The 19583-nt window shown below is 37.2% G+C and overlaps 1 protein-coding gene across 3 annotated transcripts in view; it reads left to right on the top strand.

Annotated features, from left to right (window-relative positions):
• The window catches only part of ECT2 (epithelial cell transforming 2), a 29542-nt gene extending 10430 nt beyond the window's left edge, over positions 1-19112 (top strand). For 2 of the 3 annotated variants that reach the window (XM_082057079.1, XM_082057078.1), the window contains exons 12-24: positions 1161-1297; positions 1988-2107; positions 3754-3822; positions 4798-4908; positions 5929-6025; positions 6746-6827; positions 7784-7862; positions 8052-8171; positions 9334-9472; positions 11039-11193; positions 13169-13276; positions 13954-14100; positions 17843-19112. In XM_082057079.1, the coding sequence (XP_081913205.1) occupies positions 1161-1297; positions 1988-2107; positions 3754-3822; positions 4798-4908; positions 5929-6025; positions 6746-6827; positions 7784-7862; positions 8052-8171; positions 9334-9472; positions 11039-11193; positions 13169-13276; positions 13954-14100; positions 17843-17932 (1454 nt within the window). In that variant the 3' untranslated portion in view covers positions 17933-19112. Of the gene's footprint in view, positions 1-1160; positions 1298-1987; positions 2108-3753; positions 3823-4797; positions 4909-5928; positions 6026-6745; positions 6828-7783; positions 7863-8051; positions 8172-9333; positions 9473-11038; positions 11194-13168; positions 13277-13953; positions 14101-16145; positions 16472-17842 lie in introns of all 3 variants that reach the window. The other variant, XM_082057080.1, reaches the window with a different exon arrangement.
• Positions 19113-19583: the final 471 nt, after the last annotated feature.

Genomic DNA, 19583 nt, shown 5'->3' with positions numbered 1-19583 from the left:
AAATTCCTGCAAAGCCCTGTCATAGATCTTTGAAATGTTCTGTTGAGGTAATGCTATTTGTACCAGTAAACTGCCATGTCTAAAACCTCACAAGAATATAAATCAACTGGTTTTCATGAGTTAATGGGCAACGAACTTGGTTGCACATGGTGGTTGTGAAAGAGAGGAAACTGCAAAATTTTGGATTAGTTAAAAGCTGAGGTTTGGAAAAAACCAACACACACACAAAACAAAAACAAACAAACAAAAAAAACCAAAAAAAACCAACCAAACCCAAACAACAACAAAGCCCCAATTCCATCATAGAGGAGGTATCTGGAGTTGCTACTGCTGTAAAAAAGCCCCTGTATACAAATAAAATAAATCTCCATGAGGCACAACCTATAAGTGATAATTCAGAAGAGATACAGGAAAGATCAGCTTACTCTTAAGACCAGCTTTCTTAATGCTCTTGTAACCCCTGGTACAGAGTTTTCTTCTAATCCAACATCAGCAGACAGTTTCAGAAAAAGTGCTAGTTTTAAAACAACAGGTAAGGTACTTTTAGTAACTGTGACAGAATGAGTGAGTGCAGGTCTCTGAGGTCCAATACATGAGCAAGTATTTAAAACTAATGGACTGTTCCAGGTCCACCTCAGTTTTATTGTTAAGAGAAATCACTTTACTTTCTGTGTCTTTCCCCCCTGCCCACAATAAGATTAAATCTAGGTGTTGTATGCAAGGACTGATTTTAATAAATGGTTTTGAGCTACATACCTAATGCAAGGATGGTAGACAATGAAAGGTAATTGTTTACGTGGCTAAGTGAAAGTAGAAAAGTACTCTTGTATCTGGTGTATGTATAAATAATGTTCAGCACCTAATCCTCACTTTCTACTAAACATAATAGGGTTAAATCATTGACCTGTCTATAAATGGATTACTAATTTTGAAGAATAATATATTACTGTTGTTCTGTAATTAGGCTGTAATGAAGCCATTTTCTAGAAAGAGCTCTGATAACTCTAGGATAACCTACAGAACAGCCTTTTTTTTTTTTAATAAAAAAAGCCATCTTCCCTTAATTCTGAAGGTTTTTTTCCTGTCTTTGAGGGTGAGCTTTTTTTAGGGATTCTATTGTAATACAGCTGTATTTTATTTTGGGAATTTCTCTTAATCAGAAACACCAAAATCCTGTGCAAGGCCTTCCAAAAACTCAACTCCTCTTCCACTGAAGCAGTCTGCAAGATGGCAGGTTGCAAAGGAATTGTATCAGACAGAAAGTAACTATGTTGATATTCTAACAACAATCATTCAGGTAAGCTGGTTTTAAGGCAAGTACAGTTCAACTGTAATAAGACATCCAGTGTTTATATCCCTGATTATTTTCAACCTGTGATCTGCAGGGTTTTGAGGGCTTGGGTGCATGAAAGGTTTATAAAAAGATGACCATGTAAACAGTCACATGTAATTTTACTGACATATAAAAATGTTTAGTATGTGTTAATGATAAAGGCTGGAAAATACAATTTCTAATCTGAGATCTGCAGTGGAGTTGCTGTTTGTATGGTAATTCTAAGCTTCAGGAAAACAGTATCTTCATAACTCAGATTGTCAAGATATTAGTGAATAGAGAGATGTGGCAGGGGAAAAAGCTTTTTATTATTATTATTATTACAAGAAAAGCAGAATAGGAAACAGCTTACAGGAAGAGCTTTATGTCTAGAAAGTCTATTTCTATTGCAGCTGATTATCTACTTACAGAATTAGCTGACATGTATGAGTAAAAAAGTAGATGAGAGGGGGTTACATGGTAGTGATGTATTGAATTTAGTGTTTGTATCTTAAAACCACTCCTCCATAACCTGCTCTTGCTAAATGGGAGTATCTCAAGACTCTGACTGTAGGAAAGTATGATCTGGAAGGAAAACACTGTTGCTGTCATAACTGTTTCTAATGCAGTGTGTGGCAGTTGGAAGGACATTAACATTTTTGTCTAATTCATCAGTTATTTCAAGTTCCGTTGGAGAAGGAAGGACAGCTTGGAGGACCAATCCTTGCACAGGAAGAGATTAAGACCATATTTGGCAGTATTCCAGATATCCTTGATGTGCATACTAAAATCAAGGTAAGCTGCAACTTCTCCCATGCAGGGGAAGCTTTGGTACAGACCTTGAATCTTTTCTGCTTGCTTTGAGTTGTATTTGCTGAATAGCTGTAGATTCATCCTAGTGCTGTTACATGCTGTTCAACCTATGGAATTATATGCAAATCCAAGGTGTGCTTTAAGATGTAACAGCTTTGTATAGATCACAGAATCACATAAATATCTGAAGTCTCAGAATCGTGCATGTAACTAATACTGCCATTTATGAGCTGGCTTCTGCTTTTCCATTTTAATCCTTCCTCCTGTAGGAGGCTTTCTGTCAAAGGGGCCAGTGGTGTCAAACAGTGGTCTAACTCACAAGTGCTTACAACATACTTGCTTCTATTAAAAGCAGTAAGCAAGGACTCTTGGGAGGATGGCTAAAGCTATGGAATTAAAACAAACAAAAAAAGCCAACAAAACAACAAAAATTTGCATTTTCCTGGGCTTTGAACGAGTTCATATAAGGAGACTTGTATATTTGGGAGGAAAAACTGATCCCTCCTTAAATGGCTTTGAACCAATTGCCAGAAACTACCAGCTCATAAAACTGGCTAGCGCTTCAATCTCTGAAGCAGTTGACCCGGTACTGAGGCTTAATAAGAGCTAATTAGAATTCCCTAAGAGATTATTTTCTTGAGGCTTTATTTATTTTACCTTTTGATCTGGATTGCAATAGCTATCTGAAGCCATCTCTGGGTCTCACAATAGACTATGATGCAAATGTTCCTCAGATATGAAGTAAAATATCCTTTAAATAATGGCACGTCTGTTCCTGTCTGCATTTCACAGTAGGCTTTTAAAATAGAGGGACTTGCAGACTGCCTGTAACTCAGTGGTTTGATGGTGTTTTGTTTTTCTTTTTGACCGTTGGGGTCCAGTCTAGTTAATCACTGCTAGGTATTGATATGCACCCACTGAGACAGAGATGAAAGTAGAGCATGTGTGTTAGGTGGGATTTACCTGCAGTGTGCAGTGGAGATGTGGTGGCTGTGTTTTCCTTCACCTTTGGTGAAGCAGCAGCAAACGAATATTAATGGTGAATCCTTTTCGCTTAAGGTGAATCTTGAACCTTCAGCTGTGCCCTTCTGTCTCTGTTATTGGCTGACAGTGAATAAGCTTTATCCTTATCAACCTGATACAGGCTTACCAGCTTGGTCTCTCTTTCCTTGACACCCTGGTGCAGCAAATGAGGGAAATCTATGCTAGTTCTATTTCAATCCTATCTTATGGACTCAACAGTCCTATATTAGTAGTTTGCTCTTAATTAGAATTGGTTCAACAGTCTTCTGTGTATACTTTTTAAAAATAATTATTTGGGATATGGTCTATAGTATGTTGTACACAGTAGTGTCATCTTCTTGTGGAGTTGGCTAGTGCTGATATACCACTAGGCTCTGTTTGCATTGATTCAAAACTATATTTAGTAAGCCAGAGGCCTCTTGCCTTTGGCTCTCAGTAGACCAATGTGGCTTAGTGTGAAATTGTACAGCTTTTCAGATTGCCTGTTTTGCCAGCCTGGAAACATAGCTAATATATGTGTTTGGCAGAACACTGATACCATCTTACAGTTCTGTGCAGTTGAGTCTCACCTTATTTTCTTCCCCACATATCTGCGTGTGTTCTAGGAAGACCTGGAAGATCTCATGGTGAACTGGACTGAAAGCAAAAGTATTGGTGATATCATTCTTAAATACGTAAGTTTCTTTTTTTAATGCATTAGAGCTGTTACAAGCTATTATCTTGCCTTACAAATAGTTCATTTGTAGGAGCTAGCAAACACAAGTAAAGCACTACTGAGTGAGAGAGAACACTAACTTATATAATTGGGTTTTCTGTTTAGACTTTTGAGTAGACTTAGGTGATGTATTTTGTTTGGGTAATCCAAGTCAAGTTTGTGTGTGTCTGACCACTTGTATGAGGGTGTAAAACTACAAATAGATACGGTTGAGAACTGTAATTTGCAACACTACGGACATGCTTTTAACTCGGACATTGGAAGGGCTCTTCCTGTGACCTTAGCTATCTGGTGCCTCTGATCAGCTAGTAAATAACTAGGAAAATAGCTTTTTGTGGAAACTTCTTGTATTCTTCCTTCAAGATCTGAAATGTGTAAGTGAATAAGGGCTCCTTGCTTTCCCATGTACAGAACGCACAGAAAGCTAGATCTGGGACTGCGGTACATTTTAACATAAGTAGTCTGCTAGGTATCCTGTGCTTTTGCTGACCTCATCATTTGGAGGCAAACAGTATTTGGCATTAAAAAATCTTCAGTCTAAGGTATTGCTTCTGGTAACTTAATGCCTTTTAAAGGTGACTGCAGTAACTGGAGAAAATACCTTTCTGAAATTTCTAAAATTCTCTACAAAAGCATCTTGCTAGGTGAGAATCTGTCTTCTACTTCAGCTGCTCAGCAGTTTCTGAGATTGTCACGTGTACTTGATGTTTTTGAGAGCAGTCTGCATTTAATCAGCAGCATTGAATCTTAGGCATCTGGCATGCAAAAAATGTCTTAACTGGTGAATATTCTATGAATACTCATGGGCTTACAACATTTTATTATTCTTTATTGAAATGTGCCTTTGAGCAGCTTTGTGTGACTTGAGGCATATGAACATATGTACAATGCTACATAATATGTAAAGCAGAGCTGTAACAGTTGTTTCTTTCAGTCTAAAGACTTGTTGAAAACATACCCTCCATTTGTGAATTTCTTCGAAATGAGTAAGGAGACTATTACTAGATGTGAAAAACAGAAGCCAAGGTTTCATGCCTTCTTAAAGGTAAGTCTCTGCAGAAATGAGGCTCTGAGTAGAACATAGAGACCATTACCAAGCAAACTACTTAATGCAGTAGATGAAAGAATGGAATTTTTGGAAGCCTGGAGGGATGTGAACATTTCTTGGTGAGACAGAAATAGGAAAGATTTGAATTTCAATCCGTCAAGCTCCTCATAAAACTCTTTCATAAGATGTCCAAGTTCCTCCTCTGTTATGCAGCTTCCAAGGTAGTTTGATTATATGTGATTGTTGCTGGACAAAGTTCATACTGACTGCTTTCTCCCGAATACGTCTTCTCTTTTCTGTAAAGATAACTAGAGCTGCTGCTTTTTATTGGTCCCCATCCCTGTGTTTAAAAGACTTGTATTTCTGAAATAGCTTTTAACTTGTTTTCAGCAGCTGTGAGGTTCCAGGGAGGTAAAATCTCTCAACATTCTTGTGACTAATGAATAGGAACATAATAGTGGAAATTTAACAGGAAGATGATCTTCAAAGAAAGAGTTATCTGAAGATGAGTCTTAAAACTCTTGAGCTTTCGGATAAAGGTGTATAGTTGATTAACAGTGCAGCGAAGCTTTAACTGCTTCTCTGTATCTAACAAGTATCTCAAATCTTGGAGTCATCAAACTGACAGATGTCATCTCATGTTTTTGGAAGTATACAGAATTGTATCCAAGTACTAATATCTAAAAGATGGGGAAATGAATAAGAGAACAGGCTATCCCTTGTCCCGTTCTATGTTAGCAACTGAAACAAGGACTGGCGGATTGATAATATGGACAGTTTACAACTAGACATTCTGAGAACATAAATCATGTGGTAAATATTGTACAGATTTGAATATAATGTGTTATTAGCATGATCTGTTAATAGCTGAATATTTGTGGTAGACGGTTCTCTAACTTTTATTACAGTGCTAGATTCAAGGAAGACAATTTTTCTTGTAGTTCGTGATTATTTTTTGTGTGTGTGTGTCTGGAAAAAAGTAATAATTACTACATTTCTTCCCTTTCTTTTCCCCAGATAAACCAGGCTAAACCCGAATGTGGTCGTCAAAGCCTAGCTGAACTCCTTATCCGTCCTGTTCAAAGGCTGCCTAGTGTTGCTTTACTATTAAATGGTAATTTAGTGATATATTTTTTATTAGTTTATCTGTGAAGGTGTTAAAACCAAGATAATGCCTGCTTTTGTCATAATTAGAACAGCTTTTCTTATATAAAAAGAGCCTGATTCTAGGAGCTAATCATGTTTAATGGCAGTCAGCAAGATCTGTTACTGAAGAAAGCATGCTTTTGGCTAAATTTCACTTGTTCATATATTTGTCTGCAGGATGCAGGTAAAGTTTGCTCTGACAACAGTTTTTTCCTCTTTGAATACAAATATAATTGAGATTCAAATGCAGCTAGCATAAATTAGAGGGCAATTCATATTGACAAGGCTCACAGCTTAATGTGTTCCAGTTGGTATCAACCACTTGCTGTAATAATGATTATGTTAATAATAATAATAAACCACACCAGCACCCTTTGCTTCAGTTACAAAAAGGCTTCCATGCTTGTCCCTGCACTTCAACAAAAACAGCACCTGGTCCTGTTGAGATTTTTCTTTTAAAATAGTTTGAGGGTTTGGTTTTGTATTGTAGGTGGGTTTTTCCTAAATGATATGCATGGACAATTGCTACTCAGCCTACTTCCCCAATTAATCAAGGTTATTTGGACTCCAGGATAGCTGTGGTTTCTTCAGTCATCTGACTTGCAATTTAAGCTTGAATTTTTTGTATTCCTTTTCAGATGCTTGTAATGTGTATGGTTGGTTATTTTGTTTTGTTTTTTATTTATAGATATTAAGAAGCACACAACAGAAGACAACCCAGATAAAGTAACTCTAGAGAGAGCTATCGAATCATTAAAGGAAGTGATGACGTAAGTGGTGCTCATTCTGTGAATTGTAGATAAAATGTTTAGATACCTCTGTTCATTCCAAGTTCTTAGTGTGATGTTGCCATAGCTTTAGTCTCCATGTAAGTATATATAATTTTATGTGTTTTACAGTCTCCTTTTTGCCACTGTCACTTTGGCATTCTGTGTCAGAGCTCTTGAAGGAGTCCATGGCATTGTGCCCCAGCACTTCTACGTGAATGTCTGCTGACTCCCTGCCTCAGCACAAAGCTGAACCTCCAGAGTCCTCTGTTCTGTTTCAACTCTTATTTCTGTCTGCTCTCTCCAGGGTGAAAGAGATGTGTATTGTCTTTAAATTTTACTTCTATGTGTATATCCACTGACAGACATGCTACTGGTGGAAGATTAGTTTCTGTTCTAGTCCTGTATTCTTGGCACCATTCCATAAGTTAATTAGCTTAAAGCTGAAGCTGTTTAGATTGTAGGTCTCACCTCCTTTGAAGTGTAGTATATGTCTACAGGAATGAGATCTCCTGTATTAATTGAGTAAATGTTTGTCTGATTTTTTTTTTTTTTAACACGGCAACAACTACTTTTAAATTGTAATTATTTTTTTCATTTGCTTCTTGGTGAGCTGCAGTCCTGACTTTGGGAGATAAAATGCAGACTGTAAAGAACTGCATTGGGTTGGTCTCTAGTTTAAAATCTTGCAGGGCAGGGAAGGGGAATTGTATATTAACTGAATGGTGTGTCAGTGAATGATAACACGAGAAGAATATTGTTCTACGTCTGAAGTTTCCTATGTGCTTAGCATATGGTATTTGGATACTTCAATGAGCAAGTGTGGTTCATTTTTGTATTTTCCTGTGCTGCTGTGTAAGCAATATCTCTGAATGTTTAGCTTCATTATTTTTGTGTATCTTAAAAGCAGTGCATTCATTCATTGTTGCTTGATATTGAATATAATGTGCTTCCCTCAGACATATTAATGAAGACAAAAGAAAAACCGAGGCACAAAGGCAGTTCTTTGACGTTGTCTATGAAGTTGATGGATGTCCAGTAAGTAGTTTCTCTGAAAGTTGCAGACCTGTAAAATGATTGTGCACTAGTTTGCTCCCTTTGCAAAAGTATATGTGGGTAAAATGCAATGGTGCTGTTTTAAACAGATTTCTAGTGTTAAGCTGTAATCAAGCAGTAATCCAGCCCTTGAACTAAATGCTTAATGAGCTGTGTGCTTCTGTCACTTAGGCCAATCTCTTGTCCTCTCACCGAAGCTTAGTTCAGCGTTTGGAAACCGTAGCACTTGGTGATGACCTCTGTGACAGGGGAGAACAGGTCACACTTTTTCTGTTCAATGATTGCCTAGAGGTAAGATAACTATATAAGTACATCTCATGAACTGAATTATAAAAGGCTTAACACTACTTGTGAATATAAACAAGTAACACTTAAAAACTTCGAAGCAGAATTCTAACTCACAGAAAGCTGATAGCTTAATGTGTGATGTTGTTGCCTTTCCATTAGCTATTGTGTAAGCCAACACAATAGTCAATTCTAGATAGTTGAAAGGTGTTAATACAGCCTTTAGTGTCTTGCAGACCAATCAAAAATTTAAAAGCAGCTTAGTGTGTTAAGAAATAAACATTTATTTGAATAGTAGTCTGTGTAAGGCCAATGGATGAAAAAGTGTTAGAGTCCTCAGAAGGCTCAGAAGGATGTTTGTCCTTAGTTTAGTCATATTTAGTCATATTTAATGTGAGTAAATAGTGAGCCTCTGGGCTAGGTCTCTCTGTACTTAGGCTACAAAAAAGAAAAAAATCCCATGTTAAATACTTGAGACTAACAGTAAATTAGGAAGAACTAAGAAAAGTAATCTAACTGGATCTTGGAGACTTCTGTGGAGACACTGAGGTTGCAAAGGACATTCATGAAAGTACTTGTTACTGCATACAGCAGTAAAGAACATTGTCTTTGTAGAAGACCAGCTCTCAAATCATCCAAAATTAGCGCTGTCTTAAGCAGCACTTAAGCACAAAAGCCAATTGTTGTGACTAGTGATGAATTCTTCCTGGGAGACAAGCTGACTCAGCTTCATCCTTTTTTGTAAAGGAAGGAAAGGAAAATGAAAACACTTTTAATATAGCTTATTAGCTTTTCTTGTACAAATACAAGCAACTGAAGATACCTTACTTAGAAAACATGTAAGATACTTATGTGTTAATGTAGAGTAAAAACTCATTGACCAACCTCTACTGCAAAGCCCACTTGATGGCTTCATGGACAAGTAACAGCAGATGTTTCTAGGACATAACACACCATAGCCTAAGTTGGTTTGTGCATGTAAGTGTTGTCTTTTTGTTTGTTTGTTTGTTTAAATCTAGACTATCTTTTGGTAGGTTTCAAAGGGCCCTTGCCTGTTACACAAGGTATAACTGGGGTCTGTAGTGCAGAATTCCTCTTGATTTTTATCTTATTTTTGAGATCAGTGTCAATAGACCTTCAAACTTTAACCTCTTTTATCTAACCACAGATTGCAAGGAAACGGCATAAAGTTATTGGTGCTTTCAAGAGTCCGCATGGCCATACAAGACCTCCTGCATCTCTCAAGCATGTTGTTCTCATGCCTCTCTCCCAGATCAAGAAAGTCCTAGACATCAGGGAGACAGAAGGTCTGTATGTTCTGAAGTGTTGTGGTAGCTCATTGATACCGTGGTTCAGAGTACAAAGGATGAAGGTCTGCTGTTGTGGGATAGAATGCTAAATTATTTGCTGTATGGTGTGTTAGATATGTGATTTTAGTATAAGCTTCTGTTTGAAGCTCTGTATGAGCTTAAGAATTCCTTGTGTTGGCAGCTTTTGGCTTTTCAAAAATCACTGCAGGATGCCAAATTTGGCAGAACTACTAGATGGCATTAGCATAAACCAACCAAATTGCAATGTGAGTTAAGCTGGAGTGCACTTGACAGTTCTGGATTTACAGAACAAAACCACCAAATTTCACTCAGAGCATTAGACCGATCAGAGACAAGTGCTGTTGCTGTGAAACTAGATCTTCATTTTAACTGGTGATAATGATGCTCCGGAGGAGCTGTGTTCAGAACCTTAGAAGAAAAAATTTAGATTACTTAATTTCTGTGGCTGCTTTGCCACATACTGAGACTGCAGGGGTTTCACTCAAGTAATGTGTTGCTACAGCAGCAGAACTCATGCTCTGTTCCAGACTTGATAGTGTCTTCTAAAGAAGCCTAGTCAGACTAGTTTCTAGATGTATACCCTAGAAAGACAGATTTGATATATCACTGTAGGTGATGGTATGCAGGTCATACTTGTGCTTTATGTTCTCTGAAGCATCTGAACATAGAAACCCAGTGAAAAAAGAGATGGAAAAGATGGTAGGTAGTGTGATGCCTACCAGCAATTTGAAAAAGTACTTTAGGGTTTCTCTGTTAAGGGTTCTCTTTAAATTACTGTGCTACACTGAAGTGTTTGGGACTTGGGGATGGGAGCTACTTGTAAGTATACCATCTAACATCTGCTAAGAACTTCAGTATGTGAATCTTGGGAGAGGTCAGCTGCTTGCTCTTAGACACACTCCTATGTGACTGCATTTCCAGTGCTGCTTTTTTGAATTGGCAATGGGTGTTTTTTTTCTTTCTCTCTCAAGTGCGTTTAGCATGCTTCAACTATGTCTGCTATAAAGCAGTATCCACAATGGATTAATTTTCTGCTATCAAGTGATCAATCTTTGTCAAGTTTAAACAGTAAAACTGTTGTAACTTGACTATTTTAATGTGTCATAAATAGTACTGATGTCTTTGTTGCTTTTTCCTGCTTTACAAAATAGGGTAAATGATGTTTTTCTTGTTCTCTGTTGATAAAGAAATGATCTGTCCAATGTTTCATGAGTTAGACAATGAAATGGATATTTACTGCTGTATCCTATAAAGATTGACTAGTCTGTAGACTATTGTATGCAGTTTATTTAGTGAATAAACAACTGTTACATGAACAGTTGATTGCAGCCTCTTGGTGAAAGATAGGGAGAGAACTCAGTGTTCTTGCAAGTAATACACCAGCTATCATGTAAATAAAAATAAAATCCTTGTACCAAATCATATTGTTCCTGACAGATGGAGGGGGTAACTCTTCCAAAGGTTTCCCCTGAATGATAGGAAAAATGACTATTCTTTGTTTTAACTCCTTGCCTTTTTTTTTTTTTTTAAAAAAAACTGTAGATTGCCATAAAGCTTTTGCCTTAGTTGTGCGGCCACCTACAGAACCTAACAACAAGCTACTCAGTTTCCAGATGACAACTGAAGAACCTCCTAAAGAAGATTGGTTGAAAATGCTGTGTCGGCACGTGGCTAACACTATTTGTAAAGCAGATGCAGTAAGTGCTCTGGAAATATATTGCTGATTGGAAGTATTTCTCTCTTTTTGACTTGAAGCACATGAAGCTAAAGAACTTGTTAATAGTGGACATGCTTGAGGTGAACTAGAGCAGAAAATATTTCTGCTAGCACATCTGCAAGTGAGTGGTTAAAAGGTGGAAAGGAAACAGCCTGGAAGTTAGTTTCTTCGGATGCTAATAAGTACTTAATCTAGAATCATGTCCTTCCCCACCACAAATTAATTATAAATAATTTAAATCTCCGCTGCAGATCTTCAGTCGGGCAGGTCTAAACAAAGTTGTCTTCAGCTTGCTTCTTTTGCAGCTTTGTTTCCATTTATAATCCCAGCGTTGTGAATTGCATGTTTTGGCTTAGCTCTGTGTTAGGTTGAATTCTTTGTTCTACACCCTATCTGCATGGGCACTGCAATGTAAGAGACACAAAGCATCTTCCTCCTATAGACAGAAGCCTACAATCTTAAAACAAGGAAATAAAGGTGACATTGGCCTCCTCACATTCTTGGAAGTTCAGCATGGGGGCTTTCCGCAGCCGGAAAACTACTAATTTGAAGAGATAATCTCCAACTAGAGCGAGAGACTTTCACTTGTGTTTTAATTATGGAAGACTGCATGCATATCAGTCATCCAAATTTGCTGAAAATATGTGCAGTACATATAGCTGAAACAACTTGATTTAAGCTAGAAATGTTTTATGTACTCCATTGTACTCTTACTGTACGATGTTTGGTTATATGTGATTTTTTTATTATTATTATTAATTTTAGAGATATGCTTGTTTTGGGAGAGGTAGTTAAGTAATCAAAGTAGCATCTTTTAGTTTTATTTTGTTTGGCTTGTCACCTATGGACTTATGAATAAGAAACTTGGCTTTGTGCTTTTCTTTGTTTTTAGGTACTGACTAGGAAAAGTACTCATTCAGAAGTGTTAATTTACTTTGATTTGTCTGTTACCTATCTTCAGTCTCTTATATAAAACACAAAGGGATGGGAATTTTTTTAATAGAAATTTAACTCAGTGTAATGATTATATCATACCCTATTGCCCCAGGACACTTAGAATCATATGCTGACAGATTGTAACCTACTATGCTGAATCCCATTGGTTCTGTAACTGCTGCTTTTTACCAACTGTATAATACTTTTTTTTCTTGCTGATTGAAATGTCACATTGAGCTTCAGCTTAAGCATGCTTCCCCTTTTTCCTGGTTTCCAAGAGCTCTGTAGCATCATGTGAGAATGAGACAAAGTTGACTTTGCCACATGGTGGCAGTGAAGGCTTTAGCTACTACTACTACTTCATTAGACACTACAAATAGCCATACAGCGTGCTGTCTGGTGTCCTGGCGGGTTTTTTTTCTTTTTTTTTTCTAGATAAACTGTATTTTATTTGTATTTATCTGTATGTCTCAAACTCAAACCAACAACAAAAAAACAACCCCCAATTTATGTAAGTAACTAGCCAGAGATTGCTTTGCACATGCTAGAGTTTAAGAATGAGGCATGAAAAAATAAATCAAAGCTTGTGATTATTCTGAAACATCTACTGGGCTTAAGCTGAAAGGTTTAGTCTTGATGTTTGGCAGCTGGAGCTATCAGGATTTCACTCCAGAAGGGTGCTGGATGTGTCAGTGGAACAAAGGGGTCTATGTGGTGTGGATCTCCCCAGTTATACTTCAGAACCACTGCCTTTTTTTTTTTTTTTTTTTAAGGTGAACCCTGATCTTGAAACTGAATCAAACAAACCAAATGTCAAACTCCTGATGGTTTCATAAATGGATTGCACCAGCAGTTAATCCCATGATATGGCATGAAAGTAAATAGCTGCTTCAATGTATATGAAGAGTTAAATACAGAGGAATATGGCAATTAAAACCTCTAAATCTGACCTAATAAACTAGCAAATATTTTGACAGGTGCTGATGTTTGATTGTTATTAAGACTGTTTTTGTCTGTAGGAAAATCTCATCTATACTGCTGATCCTGATTCAGTTGAAGTAAATACTAAAGATATGGACAGTACTTTAAGCAGAGCGTCCAGGGCAATAAAGAAAACATCAAAAAAGGTAAAGACAGTGCTTTACAGTAAACCCCATTTTGGTTGTGTTATTGTGTTAGTAGTCCTGTTTCAGGTGTTTTGTAGTACTTACAGTAGTGACAGTAAAAACTTAATCTGAACTAAAACTCTTAACTATAAGTTCCTTAAATAAAGAAGATGGGAAATGTTTGAGATTTTGACTGAGTAGTTTTGGAATATCTGTATATAGTCTTAAGTATTATGGTCATAATTATTATGTAGTCATTTTTGAGTCTGTCAAATACATTAAAAAAAAATATCCCAACCCTCAGCTGTAACTATTTTTAGCATATTGAATGGAGTTTTTAAAGCTGCATGCAATTATCTAAATTCAAGTACCTTCAAAAGTGGGATGGGTGTAGAGTATGCACGTCTGGTAAGAAAACAGACTTTGAAATAGCAAGGAAGTACGTGCCAAATGCTGGTGTCTGCATGTGGATGCTTTCCTTTGTGTGTAGCTTGGCTGTTCTCAGCTAATGGCCAGAAGAACTGTGCCCTGCTTTGCTAAGAGGGCCTGGCTGGGTGTGTTTGGCTAGTTTTGATGCAGTCATAATAACATTTACTACACATCCTACAGAGGTTTAAAAGTTCAACTGTAGCTTATATTACAGTTATTACAGCCCTTTTTTTTTTTTTTGGAGCATAACTGCTTGTCAAACTCCTCAGGTTACAAGAGCATTTTCTTTCTCAAAAACACCAAAGAGAGCTCTTCGAAGGGCTTTAATGTCTCACAGCGCAACAGAAGGAAGAAGTCCCAGTTCAGCTAATGAGAGTTATATAGGCAGCAGACTGACTAGTACGTCGTCATTAGCGGTAAGTAATTTGGCTGTGCAGGCCAAATAAGTAACCTTTTAAGATCACAGTTATTTTAATGTCTGGTGCTGATCTTTTAACAATTTCAAGATCCACGGCAGAAAAAAATATATTTTTAACTACATTCATAGATGTGTTATTTTCTGAGCAAGAGTTGTTTAATGAGAAGGCTTACTTGCTGAAAATGCAGAAAAATCTGCTGTATGTACTAGGAAGTGGGAGTTGTCTTGCACAATTAAGTTGGGGGGGGAAAAAGCCTCTTTTGCCAGAGATGGAATATATATCCTCTTCTGAAGGAGTGAGTAACTTCCAACATACTGTCTTATGTTGGTTCACACTTTTGATTTTGGATAATGTATACAAATGTGGTGTACAACCCCGAATAGTATTGTGAAAGTATCACAGAATCACAGGCTGGTTGGAGTTGGAAGGGACCTCTGGAGATCATCCAATCCAACCCACCTGCTAAAGCTGGTTCACCAGAGCAGGTTGCACAGGAATGTGTCCAGGTGGGTCTTGAGTGTCTCTAGAGAAGGAGACTCCACACTCTCTGGGCAGCCTGTTCCAGTGCTCTGGCACCCTCAGAGTAGTTTCTCCTCATGTTTATATGGAACCTCCTATTCTTTAGTTGCCTGTGCCTGTTGGCTCTCATCCTGTCGTTGGGCACCACTGAAAAGAGCCTGGTCCCGTCCTCTTGACATCCTCCCTTCAGATATTCATAAGCATAAAGTATCAGTGAAAGTAGTGAGATGATAGACATCCTGTGAAATAAACTAGGGTGAAAGGGTAGAGAAATACAGATGCTGCAGTCTGAGAGTTTCTAAAAAGGCAAGGGCATTATCTATTTATACATGTTTAAGAAAACTTGGTAAAATAATGTGGTGTTTTACATACTGCAACTCTTCTGCTATGCCTGGCTACCTATGACAGCTTTCTTCTGCTACATTAGCTCAAACTTAGTTTCCTGGGATAGTCTAGCAAACCAGACTAGATCTAGAGAAATTCTTCATAATCTTTTATACTAGTGTTTGAGTAAACCTGTATGCTGAATAAATTTCTTTAAAGTTGGTAGCTTGTAGGACTGAAGGCCAAGAATGTGGGATTTCTTGTGTATCTTTCTACTACTGCCTGGTATGTCAGTAGCTTACTATAGAGAGAATTGAGTATGTTTGAGTGGCCATTTTGTAGTACTTACAGTAGTGACAGTAAAAATGTAATCTGAATTAAAACTCTTAACTATAAGTTCCTTAAATAAAGAAGATGGGGAATATTTGTGGTTTTGACTGAGTAGTTTTGGAATACAAATACAACATGAAGATATTGCCCTGCTCTCCCACATGAGATAGGCATGAGAAAATATGAATTAATAAGGGAGAAAGTTTAACAGTGAACTTCTTTGCTTTAGAGGAAATAAAAATCTGCCAGTGTGGTTATACCCCAGTTCTCTGTAGATATTTTCTTCCTTCAATTATGATTGTTCCAACAATTGTTTTTGAATTCTAATATTCTGTGTTCATTTTGATAATAGCACTATCTCATTTGTCATGAAAATTCTCTCTTCATGTGTGTGTACCTCATACACATTTTTTTCCCCACAAAATTATAGGAACTTATAGTAGCAAAAACAATTTTCCTATTTCAAAGTTTTCCTCAGAGGTCCTGGAACTGTGGGTACTAAGCTGTAACTTGGCAGCAGATCACATGTTGTGCTCTTTGTTTTAACCAATCCTACACACCACTGAACTTGTATAAAGCCTTTTTGGTTGGATCTCATAAGGTTGAGAGGAAAAGAGAGGCTTGGATTCCAGCACCTCGGTTGAGGTACCAGTGCAGTTCTTGAGTAGGAAACTAGAGCTGCAGGAAAGCTGTCTTGAGTCTGTTGTGGGGGTCAAAGCTGTTATTCAGACATTGTTTTATTTAAATAAAATCCTGGCATGGGGATTTTTTGGTGTAGGGAAACTATAGAGTAAAAATGTCAGTAAAGCTTGGATGCTTGAGTTTTTTTTCTTGTTTGGACTAACTTTTGAACCCCTTCCTAATTGTAGATTGCTCGTTCATCTTCTACATGCAGCCTAAATGGATCTGTCAAATGTGTTGTTAATGTTCATCGCTCCAATTCTGTTGATTGGAGCTCTCCAAATTCCAGGCCTCGACCTGTGCTGTGTCCTAGCTCTTCAAATATTCATCTTTCAAATGTTGTAGAAGAAAAAACCTCTTCCAACTTGGAAAGCTTAAATGGTGGTGCCTTGGACAGATCATGTCCTATCTCTATTATTATTACCCCTTGTGGCGATGCTGCAGATAATAACCAGTGTGGTGCTGAAAAATTCCGTGCATCAAATCCTGACTGTTAATGCCCATCTTGCACGAAGTGAGCAAAAAAATCTTTGTTCCTCTAAATTAAGACAACATGGTACAAATATATAAACCCCTATAATCCACGAAGTGTTTTAAATGGTGTTGGGTTTTTCTTTCACTTGTTCTAATGCATGAGTTGGAGTCAACATCCATGTGTGGTCTACTTCTATTTCTGGTTCTGGGCACAAAGTTAATTCTTTCACAAATCCCTTAGATTTAATTTTTCTGATTTATTTTTCCTAATTAATTTCTATACAATTGAATTATTTCTTGTTTCAGTGCAGTTGTCCAAGTGGCAGTGTAGCTCATTGGCGAGAGTTCTGAGGACTTTAATAACTCAGTTGCAGGGAAGTCTTCAGCAGCTGATTTTTACCTGTGGTTTTGAGTTTTTATTCCCCTATGTGTAAATAGAAAATACCTTGTACAAAATACTGTAGATCTAATAAGAGCTGCTATTATAAAGAGGAGTTTAAGATGTAATTTTCAAATATTGCCTATGACTGCAGATAGAACATGTGCCATAAACAGACATTAGACTTCATAGTGAAGTGGTATATCCTCACCTTCTCAAAAAATCCCTATTTAAAAGATTCTTGAAGCACACAGGTGCAGCAAGCTGCCTAAGTACCATGACCTGTATATATGCTGAAAGGCTGGTCTATGCTATAAAGAGCAACAGAAGATTGCTTGTGAAAGTATCTTGAGGTCTAATGTAAAAAGAATGTAAAATCTCAGCTGATCCAGAGAGGTTAACTTTTAGTGCTACACACTGATGTGTTGGTTTCCCTGTAATTTTAAGTCCCACAAGCAGCCCGTGTTCCTAGCACCAGGAAAGTCAGCTTTTTGCCTAGTTTGTGCCCATCCAGGTGCACTAAAGCAAGCTTTGACAAATCATTGTGCTGCCTATTGCCTTCTATAGCCAAAAAGGCATGTGTTTGGCATCTAACTTGGGGCTCAAAGCTGGTGAGAATACAGAAAGCTGTAGGATCTGAGGGGAGCTCTATTTCTGTAAGAGATTATCGTGCCTCCAACTTGGAGGGAGATTATTATTGTAAAAAGTGTGATGCAAGATGTATGCTAATACTTGAACAGCTACTCTTCAAAAACATGTTCTTGCATTCTGAATCTCTCGAGGCTGGTAACAAGGAAAATCTTTCTTCCTAATTTTTTAAAATATTTGCACTCTACTCATTTGGTGCTGTTTGCTGTTCAAAATATTAGAAATGCTCAATCATTAATTTCAAAAGCTGCTGCTGCCCATCTTAAGTATCTTCTGTAATGTTACATCCCTTATACTGTGTGTCAAGGTTGAGAAACTACTATTGCACTATTGACATTGGCTAATAAAAGATCAAGTAACTGTTCTTTTTTTCTTTCCCAACAGGGTATTCCTTCTCCTTCCTTGGTCAGTCTTACGTCAGTTTTTGAAAAAAGGAGTCACACGTTAAGTCGATCAACAACCCACTTGATATGAAGCAGGTTTAAAATACTCTGCTGTATTGTAGTGACTGACAAGCAGCTGGCTGTTCAAATGACCTCTTACTGACATTAATGGTACCTTAGTCATTAGCACTTAGCAATGATTAGCAAAATGTTAGATAACACTAAGTTAACCACAAGAGGTTTTTAGTTGTATTGAAGCAGATCAGCTAATCAGTGGAATAAGTAACTCTGTGTTCATTTAAGGCACAGTATTCCCTTGCACAAAGTTACTTGCTCACCAACATAATGGAAGTATTTTCTTCTATGGACATAGTCCCCTCCAGGCAATAAACTAGTTTGTCAGATTTTGAAATGAAGATGATGTTCACATAAGTTACCGCTAGTTTGGATGACTCTTGTGCTTGCCGGCCTTCATCAATTGGCAGAGCACTCTAATGTTTGAGTGGTTGATTCCTTAAATAGAGATGCATTATGAAGTACCTGACCTTCCAAGTATGACAATTAACCTGTTGTACAGCTACTTATTCCAGATATTTTATAAATGTAGTTGTTTATAAAGAAATAGAAATGAGCTTCTGTGATTATGGTTTTCTGCAGCCTCGCTGGAACACAGTGATATGTTATGTGTGTTTATTTGAAGAATAAGTTTAAAGACTATGACTAGCTTTGACCGCCAACTATGATCAACTGAATTCTTTAAATTTCTTTGAAGTGGAAGTCTGAAGAAAATAATTACCCTCCCTTTTAGCAGGGCTGTTAAACATCTTCCCCCCAAACCCCACAACTTTCACATACTTGGTTAATGAATCATTATTTAATGCATGAGACTATTGGTGTGACATTATAACTTGAGGGCCCAGTTTTGGTGTGTCACGCTCCAGGTGTAGTACTCTGAAGGCTTTTACCTGGCTTGCTGCTGTATTTGTGTCTTCTTTCAAAACTGTATGTTCACTTCTGACATCTCCTCTGAACAAGTAATATGATGCAATGCTATCTCAGGAACTGTCTAAATATGTATATTTCTGCATTTCATTAACAGTTTAACTGTCTGTATTAGCAGGAGTTCTCAACTTCTGGTTTCTTTTTAACCACCACTGTCTTGTCTTATGTCTATATGTAATTAGTGATGCTTTTGAATGTGTCAGACTTAACTGTTTTTTATATCTCTTTTTGCCAATGCAAGGAATGTAAATAAACTGTTTAAAATAACACTGCTTGTGGCTTTTGCTAAACAGGTTTTTACAAGAGTCTACTTTGTCTTTTCACATAAAAAGTCTTGTGTTGGGCTCTGGCCTACAAATGTTCTCTGATTAGCTATATAGCTATTCTTTGGTAGGTCTGAGTCTGCCAGAACTAAATGTTGTTTTTCCTTAGTATATTCACCACTTCCCTTCTTCCCCTGGATATATGTATCTATGGGCTTTTTGTCCTTAGCCATTCAAAGTAAACATCTGAGCTAGATATGCACTGATACATAATAAAGTGGCTCTAGGAATTAACTATTCAATAAATACTATACTTAAAAAGCAACTGATTTTGGTTTATTTTTTTGTTAATTTTGGAAGGGCATCTTAAACATGGTAAACTCCATGCAATTAGGATAACATCTGCCTATCATTATTCCTCTAGTTTTCTTTAATTTCCAAATTGTAATTTGTATCTAGCTTCTATCTCAAGTTCAC

Source organism: Streptopelia decaocto, assembly GCF_964273445.1.
Source record: "Streptopelia decaocto genome assembly, chromosome: 6".
In the NCBI taxonomy this organism is placed as follows: Eukaryota; Metazoa; Chordata; class Aves; order Columbiformes; family Columbidae; genus Streptopelia; species Streptopelia decaocto.
This window is presented reverse-complemented; position numbering and strand designations above follow the sequence as displayed.